The sequence below is a fragment of the Ranitomeya imitator genome, chromosome 2, assembly GCF_032444005.1.
Source record: "Ranitomeya imitator isolate aRanImi1 chromosome 2, aRanImi1.pri, whole genome shotgun sequence".
Lineage (NCBI taxonomy): Eukaryota > Metazoa > Chordata > Amphibia > Anura > Dendrobatidae > Ranitomeya > Ranitomeya imitator.
The window spans coordinates 489,514,023-489,541,911 of NC_091283.1; the positions used below are offsets into that span (position 1 = coordinate 489,514,023).

General features: G+C 51.5%; 1 protein-coding gene across 2 annotated transcripts in view; it reads right to left on the reverse strand.

Annotated features, from left to right (window-relative positions):
* The window catches only part of SPOP (speckle type BTB/POZ protein), a 32,751-nt gene extending 26,829 nt beyond the window's left edge, over positions 1-5,922 (reverse strand). Inside the window, exons 1-6 of one of the 2 annotated variants that reach the window (XM_069751429.1) lie at positions 5,768-5,922; positions 4,653-4,740; positions 3,409-3,539; positions 2,679-2,800; positions 1,091-1,242; positions 876-1,003 (exon numbers count right to left, since the gene is read on the reverse strand). In XM_069751429.1, coding sequence (XP_069607530.1) covers positions 876-1,003; positions 1,091-1,242; positions 2,679-2,800; positions 3,409-3,486 — 480 coding nt within the window. In that variant the 5' untranslated portion in view covers positions 3,487-3,539; positions 4,653-4,740; positions 5,768-5,922. Of the gene's footprint in view, positions 1-875; positions 1,004-1,090; positions 1,243-2,678; positions 2,801-3,408; positions 3,540-4,652; positions 4,741-5,253; positions 5,588-5,767 lie in introns of those variants that run through there. The other variant, XM_069751428.1, reaches the window with a different exon arrangement.
* Between the last annotated feature and the right edge of the window lie 21,967 nt (positions 5,923-27,889).

The window sequence follows — 27,889 nt, forward strand, 5'->3', positions numbered from 1 at the left end:
CTGTCATCTAAGTAGAAGGAAAACCTGTATTCACTGAAGATAGGATTAGCCATCCATTGAGAATTTTGAGATAGAAAAAAAGTCAATCCAGGGGGATAAAGAAGCAGATAACTCTCATAATATATAAAACAAAAGTTTCTTATTTTGATATGCATTATTGATATATGAAATAAAAATTAAAATGATGGCTACTCTTTAAATTAGATTTGCATAAAATGAAAAACCCTTAAAAGAGGTTGTCCACTTCAGACAATCCCTTTTTAGAAAAGTGTCTTGACAGTATGTACATATTAGGTGGTCCTGATTTTGAGAACCCTAGGCTGTTAGTCTGTGGGGGGAACCTGTTGCTCAATACTCCTGTAGTGCCACTATAGACAAAATGAAGAATCACTTGATTTGCTCCCACTACATTACAGACTTCATTCCCCTTTAACTGAAAGTAGGCTCCATTTAAAGGGAATCTGTCAGCAGGATTTTGATACCTCATCTGAGAACAGCCTGATGTAGTCAAAGAGAAGCTGAATCCAATGAAGTATTAGTTAGATTACTGGGTGCAGCCGCTCTGACACAATCAGCGCTTTTAGAATAAAGCAGAGCTGAAGAAGCTAACCACGCCCACACCAGGTTCTCTGTGTACAAAGTGCCTAGACAGTGAGCAGCTTATCACAAGGAGGGGGCGGAGTCGGACTAGTTCTGCAATGTTAATCTCTTAGTGATAAATCCTTCACAGTTAGTAAACAACAGCACACATTTTGACAAGTGACACATCCCTGAATTCTGTGTTTCAGCCTCTATCTCCTGCTGTCTTCAGATTACAAGGCAAAAACCTGCTGAAAGATTCCCTTTAAGGGTCCGTGTTTAGCACAATTCCATACCTCGCAAAATAGTGTCAACTTGTCATCAGGGAGTAAACCATTGGCCTCGTCAAGCAAGAAATCCCTACGAATAAACTTCTTAAAACCCCAGTCCTTCCCCTGGACAAAGCGGTACGCCCGCTGACTCTCTGGAAGAGAACACAAGACAGTATGGTCACATCAGGGTCCGGGGAGAATGACAAGGAGAGAAGGGAGCGGACATAGAAATCACATACCCATTGCCTTGGTCTCTTCCCCTTTAGCGTTGAGGATGGAAAATTTAAATTTGGCGCGCACCTCGCTCTTTGGACAACTGACTAGAAGCAGATAGAGCGATAAATAGTCCTTACTCTCTTCATCCAAACCTTTAGGATTGACCCGTAGGCACCTGCAAATAAAAGAGGAGACGACGTTAAACATACTTCAAGGAACATTGATGGGTAACCTAAATTTCATACAACAAGCGGGGTACCTCGGCCTGACCACCAATAAACACACATGAGTGCTGCGTTAAATTTCAGAAAATCCACAAAATCCCTTGCAGACTGGAGAACCAGAATAATGTTTCTATTTTCTTCGTTTTGCATTCCAGCTGTTTGATATATCCATAATTGTATGCCATTTTGGGGGGCTATATGTGGGTGAGCACATCGTTTTACAGATTAACTCAACATTGTAATTACAAGCAGATCTATAATGGTCGCGGTCCTGAGAACCCCCACCTATTGCAAAAAATAAAAATAAAAGGGGTGCATCTCAGGAGGTAGCAGCAAACAGCTCCTGCCCGGGCGCGCTGACAGCATCAATAGGAATCGTGGGCTAAATGCCTCCTGAGGTGTGCACTTCACTAGAAAGGGGGAGTTTGAGTGATCGGACGGGGTCTAAAGATCTGGACCACCACTGATCTGCTTATAATATGTAAGAACATTGGAAAGGTTTAGTTACTCTTTAACGTAGGAGGAATGCAGTTCTGCTGCATGTTTTTTTTTCTATTTTTAAGGCTTACACTGAATAATAAAAATTATTCTATAAATTTATTCTACAGGTTGTTGCAATCTTGACGATACCAAACATAGGTATCTTATTGAAGATTTTGGGACTAATAATTAATAAAGTTATTTGTAGATATGGACCTTGAATACATTATTGGTATTTCATGTAATGTGACCAAAGTGCACCTCACACCGTCACTCCCTGTGATTGCGGGATTCACAAGAGTTTATATGACAGTCATTGTCACCCTCTGGATTACATGGGCACAGCAGTGCTCATCTGGATAAAGGAACGGATCTCACTGCCTTCAGCATATATATCCATACATCTACCCTGCAGGATGTCATGGGACGGGTTTTACTTACTGACACTGAAGCCAATAGAGAACATGAATTCCATAACTGTTTCCTACTCTAATACTAAAAAGCTCCTTTCTTTCCATCAGTGATACAGATAATTGCATATTTTGTTTGCTTATACAGCGCCATTAGTTCCGCAGCACTTTACAGGCATCATCATCACCTCTGTCCGCATCGAGGCTCACAATCTAGATTCCCTATCAGTATGGCTATGAAGTATAAGAGGAAACTGAAGTACCCAGAGGAAACCCACACAAACACGGAGAGAACATACAAACTCCTTGCAGATGTTGTCCTTGGTGAGGTTTGAACCCAGGACTCCAGTGCTGCAAGGCTGCTGTGCTAACCACTGCGCCACCGTGCTGCCTGATTAAAAGGTCAGTTTGGGAATGATAAATTATGCAATTCCTGGATGTCCGTTACTGCAGGATCTTCAAAAATGCAAAAAAAAAAAAAAAAGTCACGCTCTTACCATTTTAGTTTATCGTTGGCTCCGGATGAGAACGTGGAGCTTTTTATCACCTCGCCCATCTCTTCCCGGCAGAAGCTGAAATTATTGATTGTCCACATGTATGAAAACTTCACAACTTTTATCTGCGGTGCGACATACAAGAGAACAATTACCATCCGGAGCCGCAGTCTGAGACACCTTTCAATAAATGGTTGGAAGAACAAGGTAAGGCCACTTTCACACTTCCGTCTTTTCAGAACCGTCACAATCTGTCGATTTTTGAGAATGCAGGATCCTGCATTTTCCCATAGACTTGTATTAGCGACGGATTGTGACGGATGGCCGTTTTATCCGTCGTGCATTGGATGAGTCGGAAAATAGCGGTCCGTCGTGCAGAGAAAACGTTTATTGTAACTTTTTTTTGTGCACGTCGGAAAATCGGTCAGCGACGCATCCTGCGCTGCCCGTCGTCGGCTACAATGGAAGCCTATGGACGCAGGATCCGTCGCTGACCGTCACACACTGGAATCCAGTGACGGATCCAGTTTTTCCCTTCTGAGCATGCCCGGAAGGATTTTCAAGTCTGGGAAAATTCATTAATTCATTCTCTCTCTCCCTCTCGTCCCCGGACATTTAATTCCTGGAATTTCTGTACGACGGATCCGGCATTACACTGGATCCGTCGCACACGTTTTTACCTATTTTCATGACGTCCGTAGATACGTCATTTTGTGAAAGTAGCCTAACTCACCTGAGTATAACACCAGCTTTCAGCCACGGGACCACTGGACATCTCAGCCGGGGGAGGGGGACTTGGAACTCGCGACATCGCCAGCTTGAAGGTGTTTGTGAAGCGGAGGAAGGAGCCCGAAGGGCCTTCTCCTAAGGAAACAATACAGAATCTTTAGGGCTCATACACGTGGCCGTAAATCGGTTCTCTACACACATGCGGCACACATTATGGGGGTAATTTCCCAGAACACATAGTGCCGTAATATAGAGGCCTTAAAGGGGTTGTACCGCACCTCTCATTTCCTCATTTGTAGATGATAGGCACCACACGTCAGGAAGGTCAGTGGATAACGCTGCTATTGGACACATGCCTGTCTTTCAGAACCAAATGTGGAAAAGTGGGGTGCAGCACAATGTCTGTGACGTGTACCTGAAGGTATACAGAACTCCAGCCATTGGGTTCTCCTCTGGAGCAATGACCACCATTGATGAAGGTGTTGTAATGCAGGGGTGTCAAACTCCATTCCTCGAGGGCCGCAAACCATGCGTGTTTTCAAGATTTCCTTAGTTTTGCACAACGTGCTGTAATCATTATGTGTGTAGGTGATTAAATTATCACCTGTGCAGTACAAGGAAATCCTGAAAACATGACCTGTTTGCAGCCCTTGAGGATTGTAGTTTGACACCCCTGTTGTAATGCTCTGCGGAGGATTGTCATGTTAAGTCATCTCCTCACAGAAGAAGTGAAGGCAAACAACAGAGCGCATTAAACTCCATAATCTTAAAGGGGTCATCCAGCTGTGTTCACTTCTATATTGGGAGGAGAGTGGGGCCGGTGACGGGCCGTCTATCATGCATCTATCCTGTTTTAATGAATAGGCGTCTATAGGAGTGATGTTGCCCCACTCACCTCCTGATACACACGAACCCTTCCAACCCCCCAAATAAAGGGTGCAGTGCCTAGGCACAGTTCCTCCATTCAAGGCATCACTAGGAGATTCAGCACCTAAGTGTTTAGCCCCCCTACACCTAACATTAAGCAGGACGGTCCTTCACCCCTCACTTCTGCATTACGATGCAAGAGGTGGGGCTCACATGGGGGATGGGATCAGGTCTTGTGCACATCCGGACAGGTATCATCTACCTGTCCTACCAGTGAGAACAGGACACGTGATTGTTAACCGCTGCCTGCCTATAAGAGCTAATGTCGCTGGAGCCTCACACCTCCCATCACACAGGTGGTGAATAGCCCCTTTAACTTACCTTTCAATACCGTAGAAAACTCAGAGCAGTCGCCGAATAAGCAATTGTTGACGATTAAATTCCAACCCAAATCTTTGATCTAAGTAACCTAAAAAAAAAAAAAAAAAATCAGAGAGTAAATCTCATAATAAAAGACGTAGACAGGCGCCACACACTGAGCGCAGGCATCACTGTATCCAGTCAGCATCCCTGTAAAAGCAAGGAATGGTATCGCTACGACCTACCAATGGCCTGCGTGCCCCCAATCTCTGACTGCGTGCCCCCCCACCCCAGCCCCTGTGACTTTGCAGGCAGGACACATGGGCTGAACGTGGTCCAACACACCAAATAATGATCTATGACTAGAAGGAGGCGCTGCAGGGGATAAGATGGACGCCAATCAGAACAATTAGCAACTTGGATGATTAAACATTACAGAAATCAGAATAAAAAGGTGAGACTAATAAAAAATAAGGAAGGGAAAGTGACATTTGTGGAGGACATGGCGGGTCCGGCGATCACACACGACATGCAGGGATCCTCAGATCCCTACGCCCCCATATACCACGCAGCAGGGGCATATACTGTCATCAGGGACACACACAGCACTCAGGCACTCTACCTCTGTCCTCACAGTATTATCTCAGTGCTGATCACCCACAGGAAGTCTTCTTTCCATGTATTAAGCAGCTGTCAGTTCCTGGTTCGTAGCCCCTCCCCTTTCAGGTTCCCAGGGGCCCCAAATGACTCCTCTTCGAGCTACGCGGTACCAATACCCCGATAATCGGCAGCTCCCCCTAGTGACCACTGCTTAAGAGCCCCTAGAGCCTCACCAGGCAGGGCAGCTCATAATGTGGCAGCATATGGGGAGCAAGGAATGCTCACTATCTGGCAAGAGAGAAACCCTGCAGAGCTGCAATGCGCAGGCGTAAGCCGATAGGCGGTAATGCGCCTGCGCATAGGTTCATCGCTCTTTCCTCCATATGGGGAAATTGTAGACGCTACGCAAGCGCAGTTCAAGCTCAAGAGAATGAGAAAAGGCGCCTGCGCAGTATTACCTCTGAAGGCGCATGCGTGACACCGTATGAAGCTGTAAATGACACATGCGCATTAAGAGCACATAAGGAGGCACCTACCGATAACCGAGCTTTAGTAAGAAATCCTAGTTATTAAACCGGTTAACGTGAGCGACCGGTAAGTCGTCAGCTGGCGAAAGTTCTCCGCACAGCGAGCACCACAAAATAGAAGGGACGTACGTAGCACCCTAGTGACGTCAGCGCGCACCCTGGACAGCCCCGCAATGAGAAGCTGCGCATGCGCTGCAACTGCTCAAGTTTTTTTAATAATTTTTGTAATGGTGCCAAAGAAAGTGACAGGCTCGTCCAGTCATTTCTGGTGAGCTCAGCTGTCATAGATGTCTGTCCTGGTCAGCCACTGCTGGAGGACTGAGGAGTTCTCCTGTCACATAAGTCTGTCCTGGTCAGCCACTGCTGGAGGACTGAGGAGTTCTGTCATAGATATCTGTCCTGGTCAGCCACTGCTGGAGGACTGAGGAGTTCTGTCACAGATGTCTGTCCTGGTCAGCCACTGCTGGGGAACTGAGGAGTTCTGTCATAGATGTCTGTCCTGGTCAGCCACTGCTGGAGGACTGAGGAGTTCTGTCATAGATGTCTGTCCTGGTCAGCCACTGCTGGAGGACTGAGGAGTTCTGTCACAGATGTCTGTCCTGGTCAGCCACTGCTGGGGAACTGAGGAGTTCTGTCATAGATGTCTGTCCTGGTCAGCCACTGCTGGAGGACTGAGGAGTTCTGTCATAGATGTCTGTCCTGGTCAGCCACTGCTGGAGGACTGAGGAGTTCTGTCACAGATGTCTGTCCTGGTCAGCCACTGCTGGGGAACTGAGGAGTTCTGTCATAGATGTCTGTCCTGGTCAGCCACTGCTGGAGGACTGAGGAGTTCTGTCATAGATGTCTGTCCTGGTCAGCCACTGCTGGAGGACTGAGGAGTTCTGTCATAGATGTCTGTCCTGGTCAGCCACTGCTGGAGGACTGAGGAGTTCTGTCACAGATGTCTGTCCTGGTCAGCCACTGCTGGGGAACTGAGGAGTTCTGTCATAGATGTCTGTCCTGGTCAGCCACTGCTGGAGGACTGAGGAGTTCTGTCATAGATGTCTGTCCTGGTCAGCCACTGCTGGAGGACTGAGGAGTTCTGTCACAGATGTCTGTCCTGGTCAGCCACTGCTGGGGAACTGAGGAGTTCTGTCATAGATGTCTGTCCTGGTCAGCCACTGCTGGAGGACTGAGGAGTTCTGTCATAGATGTCTGTCCTGGTCAGCCACTGCTGGAGGACTGAGGAGTTCTGTCATAGATGTCTGTCCTGGTCAGCCACTGCTGGAGGACTGAGGAGTTCTGTCACAGATGTCTGTCCTGGTCAGCCACTGCTGGGGAACTGAGGAGTTCTGTCATAGATGTCTGTCCTGGTCAGCCACTGCTGGGGGACTGAGGAGTTCTGTCATAGATGTCTGTCCTGGTCAGCCACTGCTGGAGGACTGAGGAGTTCTGTCACAGATGTCTGTCCTGGTCAGCCACTGCTGGGGAACTGAGGAGTTCTGTCATAGATGTCTGTCCTGGTCAGCCACTGCTGGAGGACTGAGGAGTTCTGTCATAGATGTCTGTCCTGGTCAGCCACTGCTGGAGGACTGAGGAGTTCTGTCATAGATGTCTGTCCTGGTCAGCCACTGCTGGAGGACTGAGGAGTTCTGTCACAGATGTCTGTCCTGGTCAGCCACTGCTGGGGAACTGAGGAGTTCTGTCATAGATGTCTGTCCTGGTCAGCCACTGCTGGGGGACTGAGGAGTTCTGTCATAGATGTCTGTCCTGGTCAGCCACTGCTGGAGGACTGAGGAGTTCTGTCACATAAGTCTGTCCTGGTCAGCCACTGCTGGAGGACTGAGGAGGTCTCCTGTCACATAAGTCTGTCCTGGTCAGCCACTGCGGGAGGACTGAGGAGTTCTCCTGTCACATAAGTCTGTCCTGGTCAGCCACTGCTGGAGGACTGAGGAGTTCTGTCATAGATGTCTGTCCTGGTCAGCCACTGCTGGAGGACTGAGGAGTTCTGTCACAGATGTCTGTCCTGGTCAGCCACTGCTGGGGAACTGAGGAGTTCTGTCATAGATGTCTGTCCTGGTCAGCCACTGCTGGGGGACTGAGGAGTTCTGTCATAGATGTCTGTCCTGGTCAGCCACTGCTGGAGGACTGAGGAGTTCTCCTGTCACATAAGTCTGTCCTGGTCAGCCACTGCTGGAGGACTGAGGAGGTCTCCTGTCACATAAGTCTGTCCTGGTCAGCCACTGCGGGAGGACTGAGGAGTTCTCCTGTCACATAAGTCTGTCCTGGTCAGCCACTGCTGGAGGACTGAGGAGGTCTCCTGTCACATAAGTCTGTCCTGGTCAGCCACTGCTGGAGGACTGAGGAGTTCTGTCATAGATGTCTGTCCTGGTCAACCACTGCTGGGGAACTGAGGAGTTCTGTCATAGATGTCTGTCCTGGTCAGCCACTGCTGGGGGACTGAGGAGTTCTGTCACAGATGTCTGTCCTGGTCAGCCACTGCTGGGGAACTGAGGAGTTCTGTCATAGATGTCTGTCCTGGTCAGCCACTGCTGGGGAACTGAGGAGTTCTGTCACAGATGTCTGTCCTGGTCAGCCACTGCTGGAGGACTGAGGAGTTCTGTCATAGATGTCTGTCCTGGTCAGCCACTGCTGGGGAACTGAGGAGGTCTCCTGTCACATAAGTCTGTCCTGGTCAGCCACTGCTGGAGGACTGAGGACTTCTGTCATAGATGTCTGTCCTGGTCAGCCACTGCTGGAGGACTGAGGAGTTCTGTCATAGATGTCTGTCCTGGTCAGCCACTGCTGGAGGACTGAGGAGTTCTGTCACAGATGTCTGTCCTGGTCAGCCACTGCTGGGGAACTGAGGAGTTCTGTCATAGATGTCTGTCCTGGTCAGCCACTGCTGGAGGACTGAGGAGTTCTGTCATAGATGTCTGTCCTGGTCAGCCACTGCTGGAGGACTGAGGAGTTCTGTCATAGATGTCTGTCCTGGTCAGCCACTGCTGGAGGACTGAGGAGTTCTGTCACAGATGTCTGTCCTGGTCAGCCACTGCTGGGGAACTGAGGAGTTCTGTCATAGATGTCTGTCCTGGTCAGCCACTGCTGGGGGACTGAGGAGTTCTGTCATAGATGTCTGTCCTGGTCAGCCACTGCTGGAGGACTGAGGAGTTCTCCTGTCACATCAGTCTGTCCTGGTCAGCCACTGCTGGAGGACTGAGGAGTTCTCCTGTCACATAAGTCTGTCCTGGTCAGCCACTGCTGGAGGACTGAGGAGTTCTGTCATAGATATCTGTCCTGGTCAGCCACTGCTGGAGGACTGAGGAGTTCTGTCACAGATGTCTGTCCTGGTCAGCCACTGCTGGGGAACTGAGGAGTTCTGTCATAGATGTCTGTCCTGGTCAGCCACTGCTGGAGGACTGAGGAGTTCTGTCACAGATGTCTGTCCTGGTCAGCCACTGCTGGGGAACTGAGGAGTTCTGTCATAGATGTCTGTCCTGGTCAGCCACTGCTGGAGGACTGAGGAGTTCTGTCATAGATGTCTGTCCTGGTCAGCCACTGCTGGGGAACTGAGGAGTTCTGTCATAGATGTCTGTCCTGGTCAGCCACTGCTGGAGGACTGAGGAGTTCTGTCACAGATGTCTGTCCTGGTCAGCCACTGCTGGGGAACTGAGGAGTTCTGTCATAGATGTCTGTCCTGGTCAGCCACTGCTGGAGGACTGAGGAGTTCTGTCATAGATGTCTGTCCTGGTCAGCCACTGCTGGAGGACTGAGGAGTTCTGTCATAGATGTCTGTCCTGGTCAGCCACTGCTGGAGGACTGAGGAGTTCTGTCACAGATGTCTGTCCTGGTCAGCCACTGCTGGGGAACTGAGGAGTTCTGTCATAGATGTCTGTCCTGGTCAGCCACTGCTGGAGGACTGAGGAGTTCTGTCATAGATGTCTGTCCTGGTCAGCCACTGCTGGAGGACTGAGGAGTTCTGTCACAGATGTCTGTCCTGGTCAGCCACTGCTGGGGAACTGAGGAGTTCTGTCATAGATGTCTGTCCTGGTCAGCCACTGCTGGAGGACTGAGGAGTTCTGTCATAGATGTCTGTCCTGGTCAGCCACTGCTGGAGGACTGAGGAGTTCTGTCATAGATGTCTGTCCTGGTCAGCCACTGCTGGAGGACTGAGGAGTTCTGTCACAGATGTCTGTCCTGGTCAGCCACTGCTGGGGAACTGAGGAGTTCTGTCATAGATGTCTGTCCTGGTCAGCCACTGCTGGGGGACTGAGGAGTTCTGTCATAGATGTCTGTCCTGGTCAGCCACTGCTGGAGGACTGAGGAGTTCTGTCACATAAGTCTGTCCTGGTCAGCCACTGCTGGAGGACTGAGGAGGTCTCCTGTCACATAAGTCTGTCCTGGTCAGCCACTGCGGGAGGACTGAGGAGTTCTCCTGTCACATAAGTCTGTCCTGGTCAGCCACTGCTGGAGGACTGAGGAGTTCTGTCACAGATGTCTGTCCTGGTCAGCCACTGCTGGGGAACTGAGGAGTTCTGTCATAGATGTCTGTCCTGGTCAGCCACTGCTGGGGGACTGAGGAGTTCTGTCATAGATGTCTGTCCTGGTCAGCCACTGCTGGAGGACTGAGGAGTTCTCCTGTCACATAAGTCTGTCCTGGTCAGCCACTGCTGGAGGACTGAGGAGGTCTGTCATAGATGTCTGTCCTGGTCAGCCACTGCTGGAGGACTGAGGAGTTCTGTCACAGATGTCTGTCCTGGTCAGCCACTGCTGGGGAACTGAGGAGTTCTGTCATAGATGTCTGTCCTGGTCAGCCACTGCTGGAGGACTGAGGAGTTCTGTCATAGATGTCTGTCCTGGTCAGCCACTGCTGGAGGACTGAGGAGTTCTGTCACAGATGTCTGTCCTGGTCAGCCACTGCTGGGGAACTGAGGAGTTCTGTCATAGATGTCTGTCCTGGTCAGCCACTGCTGGAGGACTGAGGAGTTCTGTCATAGATGTCTGTCCTGGTCAGCCACTGCTGGAGGACTGAGGAGTTCTGTCATAGATGTCTGTCCTGGTCAGCCACTGCTGGAGGACTGAGGAGTTCTGTCACAGATGTCTGTCCTGGTCAGCCACTGCTGGGGAACTGAGGAGTTCTGTCATAGATGTCTGTCCTGGTCAGCCACTGCTGGGGGACTGAGGAGTTCTGTCATAGATGTCTGTCCTGGTCAGCCACTGCTGGAGGACTGAGGAGTTCTGTCACATAAGTCTGTCCTGGTCAGCCACTGCTGGAGGACTGAGGAGGTCTCCTGTCACATAAGTCTGTCCTGGTCAGCCACTGCGGGAGGACTGAGGAGTTCTCCTGTCACATAAGTCTGTCCTGGTCAGCCACTGCTGGAGGACTGAGGAGTTCTGTCACAGATGTCTGTCCTGGTCAGCCACTGCTGGGGAACTGAGGAGTTCTGTCATAGATGTCTGTCCTGGTCAGCCACTGCTGGGGGACTGAGGAGTTCTGTCATAGATGTCTGTCCTGGTCAGCCACTGCTGGAGGACTGAGGAGTTCTCCTGTCACATAAGTCTGTCCTGGTCAGCCACTGCTGGAGGACTGAGGAGGTCTCCTGTCACATAAGTCTGTCCTGGTCAGCCACTGCGGGAGGACTGAGGAGTTCTCCTGTCACATAAGTCTGTCCTGGTCAGCCACTGCTGGAGGACTGAGGAGGTCTCCTGTCACATAAGTCTGTCCTGGTCAGCCACTGCTGGAGGACTGAGGAGTTCTGTCATAGATGTCTGTCCTGGTCAACCACTGCTGGGGAACTGAGGAGTTCTGTCATAGATGTCTGTCCTGGTCAGCCACTGCTGGGGGACTGAGGAGTTCTGTCACAGATGTCTGTCCTGGTCAGCCACTGCTGGGGAACTGAGGAGTTCTGTCATAGATGTCTGTCCTGGTCAGCCACTGCTGGGGAACTGAGGAGTTCTGTCACAGATGTCTGTCCTGGTCAGCCACTGCTGGAGGACTGAGGAGTTCTCCTGTCACATAAGTGTGTCCTGGTCAGCCACTGCTGGAGGACTGAGGAGTTCTGTCATAGATGTCTGTCCTGGTCAGCCACTGCTGGGGAACTGAGGAGGTCTCCTGTCACATAAGTCTGTCCTGGTCAGCCACTGCTGGAGGACTGAGGACTTCTGTCATAGATGTCTGTCCTGGTCAGCCACTGCTGGAGGACTGAGGAGTTCTGTCATAGATGTCTGTCCTGGTCAGCCACTGCTGGAGGACTGAGGAGTTCTGTCACAGATGTCTGTCCTGGTCAGCCACTGCTGGGGAACTGAGGAGTTCTGTCATAGATGTCTGTCCTGGTCAGCCACTGCTGGAGGACTGAGGAGTTCTGTCATAGATGTCTGTCCTGGTCAGCCACTGCTGGAGGACTGAGGAGTTCTGTCATAGATGTCTGTCCTGGTCAGCCACTGCTGGAGGACTGAGGAGTTCTGTCACAGATGTCTGTCCTGGTCAGCCACTGCTGGGGAACTGAGGAGTTCTGTCATAGATGTCTGTCCTGGTCAGCCACTGCTGGGGGACTGAGGAGTTCTGTCATAGATGTCTGTCCTGGTCAGCCACTGCTGGAGGACTGAGGAGTTCTCCTGTCACATCAGTCTGTCCTGGTCAGCCACTGCTGGAGGACTGAGGAGGTCTCCTGTCACATAAGTCTGTCCTGGTCAGCCACTGCGGGAGGACTGAGGAGTTCTCCTGTCACATAAGTCTGTCCTGGTCAGCCACTGCTGGAGGACTGAGGAGGTCTCCTGTCACATAAGTCTGTCCTGGTCAGCCACTGCTGGAGGACTGAGGAGTTCTGTCATAGATATCTGTCCTGGTCAGCCACTGCTGGAGGACTGAGGAGTTCTGTCACAGATGTCTGTCCTGGTCAGCCACTGCTGGGGAACTGAGGAGTTCTGTCATAGATGTCTGTCCTGGTCAGCCACTGCTGGAGGACTGAGGAGTTCTGTCATAGATGTCTGTCCTGGTCAGCCACTGCTGGAGGACTGAGGAGTTCTGTCACAGATGTCTGTCCTGGTCAGCCACTGCTGGGGAACTGAGGAGTTCTGTCATAGATGTCTGTCCTGGTCAGCCACTGCTGGAGGACTGAGGAGTTCTGTCATAGATGTCTGTCCTGGTCAGCCACTGCTGGAGGACTGAGGAGTTCTGTCATAGATGTCTGTCCTGGTCAGCCACTGCTGGAGGACTGAGGAGTTCTGTCACAGATGTCTGTCCTGGTCAGCCACTGCTGGGGAACTGAGGAGTTCTGTCATAGATGTCTGTCCTGGTCAGCCACTGCTGGAGGACTGAGGAGTTCTGTCATAGATGTCTGTCCTGGTCAGCCACTGCTGGAGGACTGAGGAGTTCTGTCACAGATGTCTGTCCTGGTCAGCCACTGCTGGGGAACTGAGGAGTTCTGTCATAGATGTCTGTCCTGGTCAGCCACTGCTGGAGGACTGAGGAGTTCTGTCATAGATGTCTGTCCTGGTCAGCCACTGCTGGAGGACTGAGGAGTTCTGTCATAGATGTCTGTCCTGGTCAGCCACTGCTGGAGGACTGAGGAGTTCTGTCACAGATGTCTGTCCTGGTCAGCCACTGCTGGGGAACTGAGGAGTTCTGTCATAGATGTCTGTCCTGGTCAGCCACTGCTGGGGGACTGAGGAGTTCTGTCATAGATGTCTGTCCTGGTCAGCCACTGCTGGAGGACTGAGGAGTTCTGTCACATAAGTCTGTCCTGGTCAGCCACTGCTGGAGGACTGAGGAGGTCTCCTGTCACATAAGTCTGTCCTGGTCAGCCACTGCGGGAGGACTGAGGAGTTCTCCTGTCACATAAGTCTGTCCTGGTCAGCCACTGCTGGAGGACTGAGGAGTTCTGTCATAGATGTCTGTCCTGGTCAGCCACTGCTGGAGGACTGAGGAGTTCTGTCACAGATGTCTGTCCTGGTCAGCCACTGCTGGGGAACTGAGGAGTTCTGTCATAGATGTCTGTCCTGGTCAGCCACTGCTGGGGGACTGAGGAGTTCTGTCATAGATGTCTGTCCTGGTCAGCCACTGCTGGAGGACTGAGGAGTTCTCCTGTCACATAAGTCTGTCCTGGTCAGCCACTGCTGGAGGACTGAGGAGGTCTCCTGTCACATAAGTCTGTCCTGGTCAGCCACTGCGGGAGGACTGAGGAGTTCTCCTGTCACATAAGTCTGTCCTGGTCAGCCACTGCTGGAGGACTGAGGAGGTCTCCTGTCACATAAGTCTGTCCTGGTCAGCCACTGCTGGAGGACTGAGGAGTTCTGTCATAGATGTCTGTCCTGGTCAACCACTGCTGGGGAACTGAGGAGTTCTGTCATAGATGTCTGTCCTGGTCAGCCACTGCTGGGGGACTGAGGAGTTCTGTCACAGATGTCTGTCCTTGTCAGCCACTGCTGGGGAACTGAGGAGTTCTGTCATAGATGTCTGTCCTGGTCAGCCACTGCTGGGGAACTGAGGAGTTCTGTCACAGATGTCTGTCCTGGTCAGCCACTGCTGGAGGACTGAGGAGTTCTCCTGTCACATAAGTGTGTCCTGGTCAGCCACTGCTGGAGGACTGAGGAGTTCTGTCATAGATGTCTGTCCTGGTCAGCCACTGCTGGGGAACTGAGGAGGTCTCCTGTCACATAAGTCTGTCCTGGTCAGCCACTGCTGGAGGACTGAGGACTTCTGTCATAGATGTCTGTCCTGGTCAGCCACTGCTGGAGGACTGAGGAGTTCTGTCATAGATGTCTGTCCTGGTCAGCCACTGCTGGAGGACTGAGGAGTTCTGTCACAGATGTCTGTCCTGGTCAGCCACTGCTGGGGAACTGAGGAGTTTTGTCATAGATGTCTGTCCTGGTCAGCCACTGCTGGAGGACTGAGGAGTTCTGTCATAGATGTCTGTCCTGGTCAGCCACTGCTGGAGGACTGAGGAGTTCTGTCATAGATGTCTGTCCTGGTCAGCCACTGCTGGAGGACTGAGGAGTTCTGTCACAGATGTCTGTCCTGGTCAGCCACTGCTGGGGAACTGAGGAGTTCTGTCATAGATGTCTGTCCTGGTCAGCCACTGCTGGGGGACTGAGGAGTTCTGTCATAGATGTCTGTCCTGGTCAGCCACTGCTGGAGGACTGAGGAGTTCTCCTGTCACATCAGTCTGTCCTGGTCAGCCACTGCTGGAGGACTGAGGAGGTCTCCTGTCACATAAGTCTGTCCTGGTCAGCCACTGCGGGAGGACTGAGGAGTTCTCCTGTCACATAAGTCTGTCCTGGTCAGCCACTGCTGGAGGACTGAGGAGGTCTCCTGTCACATAAGTCTGTCCTGGTCAGCCACTGCTGGAGGACTGAGGAGTTCTGTCATAGATGTCTGTCCTGGTCAACCACTGCTGGGGAACTGAGGAGTTCTGTCATAGATGTCTGTCCTGGTCAGCCACTGCTGGGGGACTGAGGAGTTCTGTCACAGATGTCTGTCCTGGTCAGCCACTGCTGGGGAACTGAGGAGTTCTGTCATAGATGTCTGTCCTGGTCAGCCACTGCTGGGGAACTGAGGAGTTCTGTCACAGATGTCTGTCCTGGTCAGCCACTGCTGGAGGACTGAGGAGTTCTCCTGTCACATAAGTCTGTCCTGGTCAGCCACTGCTGGAGGACTGAGGAGGTCTCCTGTCACATAAGTCTGTCCTGGTCAGCCACTGCTGGAGGACTGAGGAGTTCTGTCATAGATGTCTATCCTGGTCAGCCACTGCTGGAGGACCGAGGAGTTCTGTCATAGATGTCTGTCCTGGTCAGCCACTGCTGGAGGACTGAGGAGTTCTGTCACAGATGTCTGTCCTGGTCAGCCACTGCTGGGGAACTGAGGAGTTCTGTCATAGATGTCTGTCCTGGTCAGCCACTGCTGGGGAACTGAGGAGTTCTGTCACAGATGTCTGTCCTGGTCAGCCACTGCTGGGGAACTGAGGAGTTCTGTCACAGATGTCTGTCCTGGTCAGCCACTGCTGGGGAACTGAGGAGTTCTGTCACAGATGTCTGTCCTGGTCAGCCACTGCTGGGGAACTGAGGAGTTCTGTCATAGATGTCTATCCTGGTCAGCCACTGCTGGAGGACCGAGGAGTTCTGTCATAGATGTCTGTCCTGGTCAGCCACTGCTGGAGGACTGAGGAGTTCTGTCACAGATGTCTGTCCTGGTCAGCCACTGCTGGGGAACTGAGGAGTTCTGTCATAGATGTCTGTCCTGGTCAGCCACTGCTGGGGAACTGAGGAGTTCTGTCACAGATGTCTGTCCTGGTCAGCCACTGCTGGGGAACTGAGGAGTTCTGTCATAGATGTCTGTCCTGGTCAGCCACTGCTGGAGGACTGAGGAGTTCTGTCATAGATGTCTGTCCTGGTCAGCCACTGCTGGGGAACTGAGGAGTTCTGTCACAGATGTCTGTCCTGGTCAGCCACTGCTGGGGGGCTGAGGAGTTCTGTCATAGATGTCTGTCCTGGTCAGCCACTGCTGGGGGACTGAGGAGTTCTGTCATAGATGTCTGTCCTGGTCAGCCACTGCTGGGGGACTGAGGAGTTCTGTCATAGATGTCTGTCCTGGTCAGCCACTGCTGGAGGATTGAGGAGTTCTCCTGTCACATAAGTCTGTCCTGGTCAGCCACTGCTGGAGGACTGAGGAGGTCTCCTGTCACATAAGTCTGTCCTGGTCAGCCACTGCTGGAGGACTGAGGAGTTCTCCTGTCACATAAGTCTGTCCTGGTCAGCCACTGCTGGAGGACTGAGGAGTTCTGTCATAGATGTCTGTCCTGGTCAACCACTGCTGGGGAACTGAGGAGTTCTGTCATAGATGTCTGTCCTGGTCAGCCACTGCTGGGGGACTGAGGAGTTCTGTCACAGATGTCTGTCCTGGTCAGCCACTGCTGGGGAACTGAGGAGTTCTGTCATAGATGTCTGTCCTGGTCAGCCACTGCTGGGGAACTGAGGAGTTCTGTCATAGATGTCTGTCCTGGTCAGCCACTGCTGGAGGACTGAGGAGTTCTGTCATAGATGTCTGTCCTGGTCAGCCACTGCTGGGGGACTGAGGAGTTCTGTCACAGATGTCTGTCCTGGTCAGCCACTGCTGGGGAACTGAGGAGTTCTGTCATAGATGTCTGTCCTGGTCAGCCACTGCTGGAGGACTGAGGAGTTCTGTCATAGATGTGTGTCCTGGTCAGCCACTGCTGGGGAACTGAGGAGTTCTGTCACAGATGTCTGTCCTGGTCAGCCACTGCTGGGGGACTGAGGAGTTCTGTCATAGATGTCTGTCCTGGTCAGCCACTGCTGGGGGACTGAGGAGTTCTGTCATAGATGTCTGTCCTGGTCAGCCACTGCTGGGGGACTGAGGAGTTCTGTCATAGATGTCTGTCCTGGTCAGCCACTGCTGGAGGACTGAGGAGTTCTCCTGTCACATAAGTCTGTCCTGGTCAGCCACTGCTGGAGGACTGAGGAGGTCTCCTGTCACATAAGTCTGTCCTGGTCAGCCACTGCTGGAGGACTGAGGAGTTCTCCTGTCACATAAGTCTGTCCTGGTCAGCCACTGTTGGAGGACTGAGGAGGTCTCCTGTCACATAAGTCTGTCCTGGTCAGCCACTGCTGGAGGACTGAGGAGTTCTCCTGTCACATAAGTCTGTCCTGGTCAGCCACTGCTGGAGGACTGAGGAGTTCTGTCATAGATGTCTGTCCTGGTCAGACACTGCTGGGGGACTGAGGAGTTCTGTCACAGATGTCTGTCCTGGTCAGCCACTGCTGGGGAACTGAGGAGTTCTGTCATAGATGTCTGTCCTGGTCAGCCACTGCTGGAGGACTGAGGAGTTCTGTCATAGATGTCTGTCCTGGTCAGCCACTGCTGGGGAACTGAGGAGTTCTGTCATAGATGTCTGTCCTGGTCAGCCACTGCTGGGGAACTGAGGAGTTCTGTCACAGATGTCTGTCCTGGTCAGCCACTGCTGGGGGACTGAGGAGTTCTGTCATAGATGTCTGTCCTGGTCAGCCACTGCTGGGGGACTGAGGAGTTCTGTCATAGATGTCTGTCCTGGTCAGCCACTGCTGGGGAACTGAGGAGTTCTGTCATAGATGTCTGTCCTGGTCAGCCACTGCTGGGGAACTGAGGAGTTCTGTCATAGATGTCTGTCCTGGTCAGCCACTGCTGGAGGACTGAGGAGTTCTGTCATAGATGTCTGTCCTGGTCAGCCACTGCTGGGGGACTGAGGAGTTCTGTCACAGATGTCTGTCCTAGTCAGCCACTGCTGGGGAACTGAGGAGTTCTGTCATAGATGTCTGTCCTGGTCAGCCACTGCTGGAGGACTGAGGAGTTCTGTCATAGATGTCTGTCCTGGTCAGCCACTGCTGGGGAACTGAGGAGTTCTGTCACAGATGTCTGTCCTGGTCAGCCACTGCTGGGGGACTGAGGAGTTCTGTCATAGATGTCTGTCCTGGTCAGCCACTGCTGGGGGACTGAGGAGTTCTGTCATAGATGTCTGTCCTGGTCAGCCACTGCTGGGGGACTGAGGAGTTCTGTCATAGATGTCTGTCCTGGTCAGCCACTGCTGGGGGACTGAGGAGTTCTCCTGTCACATAAGTCTGTCCTGGTCAGCCACTGCTGGAGGACTGAGGAGGTCTCCTGTCACATAAGTCTGTCCTGGTCAGCCACTGCTGGAGGACTGAGGAGTTCTCCTGTCACATAAGTCTGTCCTGGTCAGCCACTGTTGGAGGACTGAGGAGGTCTCCTGTCACATAAGTCTGTCCTGGTCAGCCACTGCTGGAGGACTGAGGAGTTCTCCTGTCACATAAGTCTGTCCTGGTCAGCCACTGCTGGAGGACTGAGGAGTTCTGTCATAGATGTCTGTCCTGGTCAGACACTGCTGGGGGACTGAGGAGTTCTGTCACAGATGTCTGTCCTGGTCAGCCACTGCTGGGGAACTGAGGAGTTCTGTCATAGATGTCTGTCCTGGTCAGCCACTGCTGGAGGACTGAGGAGTTCTGTCATAGATGTCTGTCCTGGTCAGCCACTGCTGGGGAACTGAGGAGTTCTGTCATAGATGTCTGTCCTGGTCAGCCACTGCTGGGGAACTGAGGAGTTCTGTCACAGATGTCTGTCCTGGTCAGCCACTGCTGGGGGACTGAGGAGTTCTGTCATAGATGTCTGTCCTGGTCAGCCACTGCTGGGGGACTGAGGAGTTCTGTCATAGATGTCTGTCCTGGTCAGCCACTGCTGGAGGATTGAGGAGTTCTCCTGTCACATAAGTCTGTCCTGGTCAGCCACTGCTGGAGGACTGAGGAGTTCTCCTGTCACATAAGTCTGTCCTGGTCAGCCACTGCTGGAGGACTGAGGAGTTCTGTCATAGATGTCTGTCCTGGTCAACCACTGCTGGGGAACTGAGGAGTTCTGTCATAGATGTCTGTCCTGGTCAGCCACTGCTGGGGGACTGAGGAGTTCTGTCACAGATGTCTGTCCTGGTCAGCCACTGCTGGGGAACTGAGGAGTTCTGTCATAGATGTCTGTCCTGGTCAGCCACTGCTGGGGAACTGAGGAGTTCTGTCATAGATGTCTGTCCTGGTCAGCCACTGCTGGAGGACTGAGGAGTTCTGTCATAGATGTCTGTCCTGGTCAGCCACTGCTGGGGGACTGAGGAGTTCTGTCACAGATGTCTGTCCTGGTCAGCCACTGCTGGGGAACTGAGGAGTTCTGTCATAGATGTCTGTCCTGGTCAGCCACTGCTGGAGGACTGAGGAGTTCTGTCATAGATGTCTGTCCTGGTCAGCCACTGCTGGGGCACTGAGGAGTTCTGTCACAGATGTCTGTCCTGGTCAGCCACTGCTGGGGGACTGAGGAGTTCTGTCATAGATGTCTGTCCTGGTCAGCCACTGCTGGGGGACTGAGGAGTTCTGTCATAGATGTCTGTCCTGGTCAGCCACTGCTGGAGGACTGAGGAGTTCTCCTGTCACATAAGTCTGTCCTGGTCAGCCACTGCTGGAGGACTGAGGAGGTCTCCTGTCACATAAGTCTGTCCTGGTCAGCCACTGCTGGAGGACTGAGGAGTTCTCCTGTCACATAAGTCTGTCCTGGTCAGCCACTGTTGGAGGACTGAGGAGGTCTCCTGTCACATAAGTCTGTCCTTGTCAGCCACTGCTGGAGGACTGAGGAGTTCTCCTGTCACATAAGTCTGTCCTGGTCAGCCACTGCTGGAGGACTGAGGAGTTCTGTCATAGATGTCTGTCCTGGTCAGACACTGCTGGGGGACTGAGGAGTTCTGTCACAGATGTCTGTCCTGGTCAGCCACTGCTGGGGAACTGAGGAGTTCTGTCATAGATGTCTGTCCTGGTCAGCCACTGCTGGAGGACTGAGGAGTTCTGTCATAGATGTCTGTCCTGGTCAGCCACTGCTGGGGAACTGAGGAGTTCTGTCATAGATGTCTGTCCTGGTCAGCCACTGCTGGGGAACTGAGGAGTTCTGTCACAGATGTCTGTCCTGGTCAGCCACTGCTGGGGGACTGAGGAGTTCTGTCATAGATGTCTGTCCTGGTCAGCCACTGCTGGGGGACTGAGGAGTTCTGTCATAGATGTCTGTCCTGGTCAGCCACTGCTGGGGAACTGAGGAGTTCTGTCATAGATGTCTGTCCTGGTCAGCCACTGCTGGAGGACTGAGGTGTTCTGTCATAGATGTCTGTCCTGGTCAGCCACTGCTGGAGGACTGAGGAGTTCTGTCATAGATGTCTGTCCTGGTCAGCCACTGCTGGGGAACTGAGGAGTTCTGTCACAGATGTCTGTCCTGGTCAGCCACTGCGGGAGGACTGAGGAGTTCTGTCATAGATGTGTGTGCTGGTCAGCCACTGCTGGGGAACTGAGGAGTTCTGTCATAGATGTCTGTCCTGGTCAGCCACTGCTGGAGGACTGAGGAGTTCTGTCATAGATGTCTGTCCTAGTCAGCCACTGCTGGGGGACTGAGTTCTCCTGTCACGGATGTCTGTCCTGGTCAGCCACTGCTGGGAGACTGAGGAGTTCTGTCATAGATGTCTGTCCTGGTTAGCCACTGCTGGGGGACTGAGGTGTTCTGTCATAGATGTGTGTGCTGGTCAGCCACTGCTGGAGGACTGAGGAGTTCTGTCATAGATGTCTGTCCTGGTCAGCCACTGCTGGGGAACTGAGGAGTTCTGTCACAGATGTCTGTCCTGATCAGCCACTGCTGGGGGACTGAGGAGTTCTGTCACAGATGTCTGTCCTGGTCAGCCACTGCTGGGGGACTGAGGAGTTCTGTCATAGATGTCTGTCCTGGTCAGCCACTGCTGGGGGACTGAGGAGTTCTGTCACAGATGTCTGTCCTGGTCAGCCACTGCTGGGGGACTGAGGAGTTCTGTCATAGATGTCTGTCCTGGTCAGCCACTGCTGGGGAACTGAGGAGTTCTGTCATAGATGTCTGTCCTGGTCAGCCACTGCTGGGGAACTGAGGAGTTCTGTCATAGATGTCTGTCCTGGTCAGCCACTGCTGGGGGACTGAGGAGTTCTGTCATAGATGTGTGTGCTGGTCAGCCACTGCTGGAGGACTGAGGAGTTCTGTCATAGATGTCTGTCCTGGTCAGCCACTGCTGGGGAACTGAGGAGTTCTGTCATAGATGTCTGTCCTGGTCAGCCACTGCTGGGGGACTGAGGAGTTCTGTCATAGATGTCTGTCCTGGTCAGCCACTGCTGGAGGACTGAGGAGTTCTGTCATAGATCTCTGTCCTGGTCAGCCACTGCTGGGGGACTGAGGTGTTCTGTCATAGATGTGTGTGCTGGTCAGCCACTGCTGGAGGACTGAGTTCTGTCATAGATGTCTGTCCTGGTCAGCCACTGCTGGGGGACTGAGGAGTTCTGTCATAGATGTCTGTCCTGGTCAGCCACTGCTGGGGAACTGAGGAGTTCTGTCATAGATGTCTGTCCTGGTCAGCCACTGCTGGGGGACTGAGGTGTTCTGTCATAGATGTGTGTGCTGGTCAGCCACTGCTGGAGGACTGAGGAGTTCTGTCATAGATGTCTGTCCTGGTCAGCCACTGCTGGGGGACTGAGGAGTTCTGTCATAGATGTCTGTCCTGGTCAGCCACTGCTGGGGGACTGAGGAGTTCTGTCATAGATGTCTGTCCTGGTCATCCACTGCTGGGAGACTGAGGAGTTCTGTCACAGATGTCTGTCCTGGTCAGCCACTGCTGGGGAACTGAGGAGTTCTGTCATAGATGTCTGTCCTGGTCAGCCACTGCTGGGGAACTGAGGAGTTCTGTCATAGATGTCTGTCCTGGTCAGCCACTGCTGGGGAACTGAGGAGTTCTGTCATAGATGTCTGTCCTGGTCAGCCACTGCTGGGGAACTGAGGAGTTCTGCCATAGATGTCTGTCCTGGTCAGCCACTGCTGGGGGACTGAGGAGTTCTGGCATAGATGTCTGTCCTGGTCAGCCACTGCTGGGGAACTGAGGAGTTCTGTCATAGATGTGTGTCCTGGTCAGCCACTGCTGGGGAACTGAGGAGTTCTGTCATAGATTTCTGTCCTGGTCAGCCACTGCTGGGGAACTGAGGAGTTCTGTCATAGATGTCTGTCCTGGTCAGCCACTGCTGGGGAACTGAGGAGTTCTGTCATAGATGTCTGTCCTGGTCAGCCACTGCTGGGGGACTGAGGAGTTCTGTCACGGATGTCTATCCTGGTCAGCGACTGCTGGAAGACTGAAGAGTTCTGTCACGGATGTGTGTCCTGGTCAGCCACTGCTGGAAGACTGAAGAGTTCTGTCACGGATGTCTGTCCTGGTCAGCCACTGCTGGAGGACTGAGGAGTTCTGTCACAGATGTCTGTCCTGGTCAGCCACTGCTGGGGGACTGAGGAGTTCTGTCATAGATGTCTGTCCTGGTCAGCCACTGCTGGAGGACTGAGGAGTTCTGTCATAGATCTCTGTCCTGGTCAGCCACTGCTGGGGGACTGAGGTGTTCTGTCATAGATGTGTGTGCTGGTCAGCCACTGCTGGAGGACTGAGTTCTGTCATAGATGTCTGTCCTGGTCAGCCACTGCTGGGGGACTGAGGAGTTCTGTCATAGATGTCTGTCCTGGTCAGCCACTGCTGGGGAACTGAGGAGTTCTGTCATAGATGTCTGTCCTGGTCAGCCACTGCTGGGGGACTGAGGTGTTCTGTCATAGATGTGTGTGCTGGTCAGCCACTGCTGGAGGACTGAGGAGTTCTGTCATAGATGTCTGTCCTGGTCAGCCACTGCTGGGGGACTGAGGAGTTCTGTCATAGATGTCTGTCCTGGTCAGCCACTGCTGGGGGACTGAGGAGTTCTGTCATAGATGTCTGTCCTGGTCAGCCACTGCTGGGAGACTGAGGAGTTCTTTCACAGATGTCTGTCCTGGTCAGCCACTGCTGGGGAACTGAGGAGTTCTGTCATAGATGTCTGTCCTGGTCAGCCACTGCTGGGGAACTGAGGAGTTCTGTCATAGATGTCTGTCCTGGTCAGCCACTGCTGGGGAACTGAGGAGTTCTGTCATAGATTTCTGTCCTGGTCAGCCACTGCTGGGGAACTGAGGAGTTCTGTCATAGATGTCTGTCCTGGTCAGCCACTGCTGGGGAACTGAGGAGTTCTGTCATAGATGTCTGTCCTGGTCAGCCACTGCTGGGGGACTGAGGAGTTCTGTCACGGATGTCTATCCTGGTCAGCGACTGCTGGAAGACTGAAGAGTTCTGTCACGGATGTGTGTCCTGGTCAGCCACTGCTGGAAGACTGAAGAGTTCTGTCACGGATGTCTGTCCTGGTCAGCCACTGCTGGGGGACTGAGGAGTTCTGTCACGGATGTCTGTCCTGGTCAGCCACTGCTGAGAGACTGATGAGTTCTGTCACGGATGTCTGTCCTGGTCAGCCACTGCTGGGAGACTGAGGAGTTCTGTCACGGATGTCTGTCCTGGTCAGCCACTGCTGGAGGACTGAGGAGTTCTCCGGCCACGGATGTCTGTCCTGGTCAGCCACTGCTGAAGGACTGAGGAGTTCTCATAAGGCTGCTTTCACACATCAGGTTTTTTGTTTCAAGCATAATCTGGCAATTTTTGAAAAAAAAACGGATCAGTTTTTTTTACGTCGGATCTGTTTTTTTCCCATAGAGTTGTATCAGCGCCGGATTGTGCCTGATGGCCAGAAGTTTCTTCTTTTTTTTTTCCGGATCCGTCCAAATAGTCGTTTCCGGCGGACGGAGAAAACGTCCACTGCAACGTTTTTTTGTTCAGCCAGATCCGGTTTCCAATGCATTTTCCATACAAATCATGCAGATTTGCCATTCTGGGGTCTCTCTCTCTCTCTCTCTCTCTCTCTCTCTCTCTCTCTCTCTCTCTCTCTCTCTCTCCTCTCTCTCTCCCTCTCTCCCTCTCTCCCTCTCTCCCTCTCTCCCTCTCTCCCTCTCTCCCTCTCTCCCTCTCTCCCTCTCTCCCTCTCTCCCTCTCTCCCTCTCTCTTTCTTCCCCGGAACCAGAAAGTCAAAAAAGCGCATTGAAGAGGACCGGATCCAGCTAAAAAACGGATCCGGCGCATCAGTTTTTCGCAATTTAGGTTGGATTCGTTTTTTTAAACATTAGCCGGATTTAGCCTGAAAACAAAAACCTGATGTGTGAAAGTAGCCTAACAAGGAAGGCAGCCTCCTGCTGGACTAAAGAACCACAGCTAAATAGAGGAGAGACAACATTGTTTAATTAGTAGGGAATTGCACTTTCTAATGTGATATTCCCATCTCGGGAGAGGTCCAGATCGGTGCAGTTCCAACCTCAGACCTCCTATTTCCAGAATGGGCCCCGGCTCACGTGGCCAGGAGCAGAGAGGGGGTCACTCTTATGCTGATCTCGCTAGACTTTTCTGGACATTTCTAAAATTGCAGACCACCCTCAGGCTCAGTTCACACAAGCACATAAGAAATAATCCGACTTTAATCCAGAAAAAATGGTGATTTATTTATTTATTTCCATACCAAATACAGTTTAAGAATTCCGATGTATCCGCATAGAATTTGATTTTTTTTTTTTTGCGAACTCACAGACTTGTGTAGACGATCTCATCCAAAATGCAGGAGATGCTGAAGGTTTGGTCATGCGAACATTTTCTCTTTATGAAAGAACTGTCTTCTGAACAGCCCCATTGAATAACATGTCTGTTTGATGTTGGCCTTTTTCATGGACAGAACGCCAACAAAAAACACTGTTGTGTGAACATGCCCCAAGTGTGTATTCATAGGTCCGAGTAAATGTCTGTCTGCCCAATGTTTTTATCGGACAGCACACAGACCCACTGAGGACATCCTATTCTGATCCTCAACATCTGACTGGAATAGGACATGCTTAGGGCTCATGCAAGTGTCATTTATTTCATACCAAAAAAAAAAGACTATTTTTCATCAGTGTGCTAAATCCTACTTTTATCCACTTCTTTCCATGTGTCCACTAAACCATCAATGTGGCATCCGTTTTTCTCGTAAGCAAAAAAAAAATTCTAGGCTTCTACTACAAACAACTAGGCCAGTTCAGTTGGCTATTTTTCATGGTCTTTATCACTACGGATCTCCTGCCCCTAAGTTACTGCCTCAAATAGGCCCAGAAGGCTGTAAGTCCAGGTCAGGAGACCTACAGTCAGCTTGGGCCTTGTAGTCTGTTTTTGGACTGTGAAATACGCCCATCTGAACTCAGCCTTAGGCCGGCCTCACACTAGCGAGTTTTACGGACGTAAGAGAGGTGCAGAAAATATGGATTGCATACGGTACAATGCATCTCTATGGCCAAGCTTCTACCTGCCGTATTTTACTGATCCGTATTATACGGTCTTCTACGGCCGTAGAAAATCGCAGCATGCTGCGTTTGTCACCGTATTGCACAGAAAAAACGCCAATGAAAGTCTATGGTGGCGAGAAAAATACGGATTACACACGGACCAGCAGTGTGACTTGCGAGAAATACGCAGCGGTGTTAGAGAGAAAAGCCGGCAATTCAGTGCAGTGTACAGTAAAATCACACTGACAGCTTACAACAGAATAGGTCATTGAGACACATATATGTATATATATATATTAATATTTCATCCAGCGCTAGATAGCTTTAAAGCCAGTAATTCAATTGCCGGCTTTTGCTATCCTTCCTAAACCTGACATGATATGAGACATGGTTTACATACAGTAAACCATCTCATATCCCCATTTTTTTTGCATATTCCACACTACTAATGTTAGTAGGGTGTATGTGCAAAATTTGGGCACTCTAGCTATTAAATTAAAGGGTTAAATGGCGGAAAAAATTGGCGTGGGCTCCCGTGCAATTTTCTCCGCCAGAGTAGTAAAGCCAGTGACTGAGGGCAGATATTAATAGCCTGGAGATGGTCCATGGTTATTGGCCCCCCCTGGCTAAAACATCTGCCCCAGCCACCCCAGAAAAGGCACATCTGTAAGATGCACCTATTCTGGCACTTGGCCACTCTCTTCCCATTCCCGTGTAGCAGTGGGATATGGGGTAATGAAGGGTTAATGTCACCTTGCTATTGTAAGGTGACATTAAGCCAGATTAATAATGGAGAGGCGTCAATTCTGAGACCTATCCATTATTAATCCAATTGTCTGAAAGGGTTAAAAAATACACACATTATTAAAAAGTATTTTAATGAAATAAACACACAGGTTTTAATATTTTATTTCTCTCTCAATCCACCTGAAGACCCTCGCTCTGTAACAAAGGAAAAATAATAAACCAACAACATACATACCTTCCGTTGATCTGTAACGCCCCACGATGTAAATCCATCTGAAGGTGTTAAAATATTTTACAGGCAGGAGCTCTGCTATAATGCAGCTGTGCTCGTGCCTGTAAAACCCCAGGGAGTGAAGGTAATGTAGGTCAATGACCTATAGTTACCTTCAGTCGCGGTGATGCGCCCTCTGCTGGATGTCCTCATATGAACTCAAGCGTGGGAACTTTCCTGGAGCCCACGCCAATTTTTTCCGCCATTTAACCCTTTAATTTAATAGCTAGAGCGCCCAAATTTTGCACATACACACTACTAACATTAGTAGTGTGGAATATGCAAAAAAATGGGGATATGAGATGGTTTACTGTATGTAAATCATGTCTCATATCATGTCGGGTTTGGGAAGGAGAAAGCAAAAGCCGGCAATAGAATTACCGGCTTTAAAGCTATCTCGCGCTGGATGAAATATTAATATATATATATTGTAGCATGGCTAAAGGGTTTGTGGTCGATGGGAGGTATGTGCCACATAAGTGCCTGATTGTTGTAATGTAGCCCAGAGTATTCCTTTCTTGCACATAATCTTGTATATGTGTTTCAGGACCTATGGTAATGTCAGACCACATGGCTAATCATGTGATGGGTTACTGGGTGGGGTTAGCTCTTTATAAGACTGGCTAATCCTTTACACAGCAGATATGTGTGGAGGTGAAACCCTCCTGAGTGTGTTACGGCTTCAGGACTGAGCCGGATGAACTGGACACTTGCTTTTCTTTGCCTGAACCAAAGGCCCATTTTGCTTTCTGTTATTTGCCACATGGTTTATGAAGGAATAAACCCAGTGAACTTTAAAGGAACACGTCTCCTGAGTGTCAGCCGTCGCAGCTGAGTGAGTGAAATCCTTACAATTGGTGGAGAATGCGGGCAGCGTTCCCAGCGGAGACGTGAGTTTATTTTTGAATGTCCTGGGTCAAGGCTGTTGCAAGCCAGCAAGCATTGCCGGAGAAAATGGAGGACCTGCTGAAACACTTGGTCCAGATGCAGTCACAGCAGGAGAAAAGGCAGCAAGAGACCAACAGGCTGTTGATGCAGCAGATGCAACAGAGCCAGCAGGAGCAACGGCAGAGTCAGCAGGAGCAACGGCAGAGTCAGCAGGAGCAACGGCAGCAGAGCCAGCAGGAGCATCAGCAGCAGATGCAGCTTCTGGCAACCGCCATCCAGGGCAAGGCGAGCGCCCCAACCCCAGGTTTGGCTGATGACACCCACGTCCGGAAGACGGTAAGACGCGCATTGCAGAAAATGACTCCCGGGGATGATGTTGAGGCCTTCCTGACGGTGTTTGAGAGGGTCGCTGAGAGGGAAAAACTTCCGCCAGAGCAGTGGGCAGAGGTACTTGCGCCATACCTGA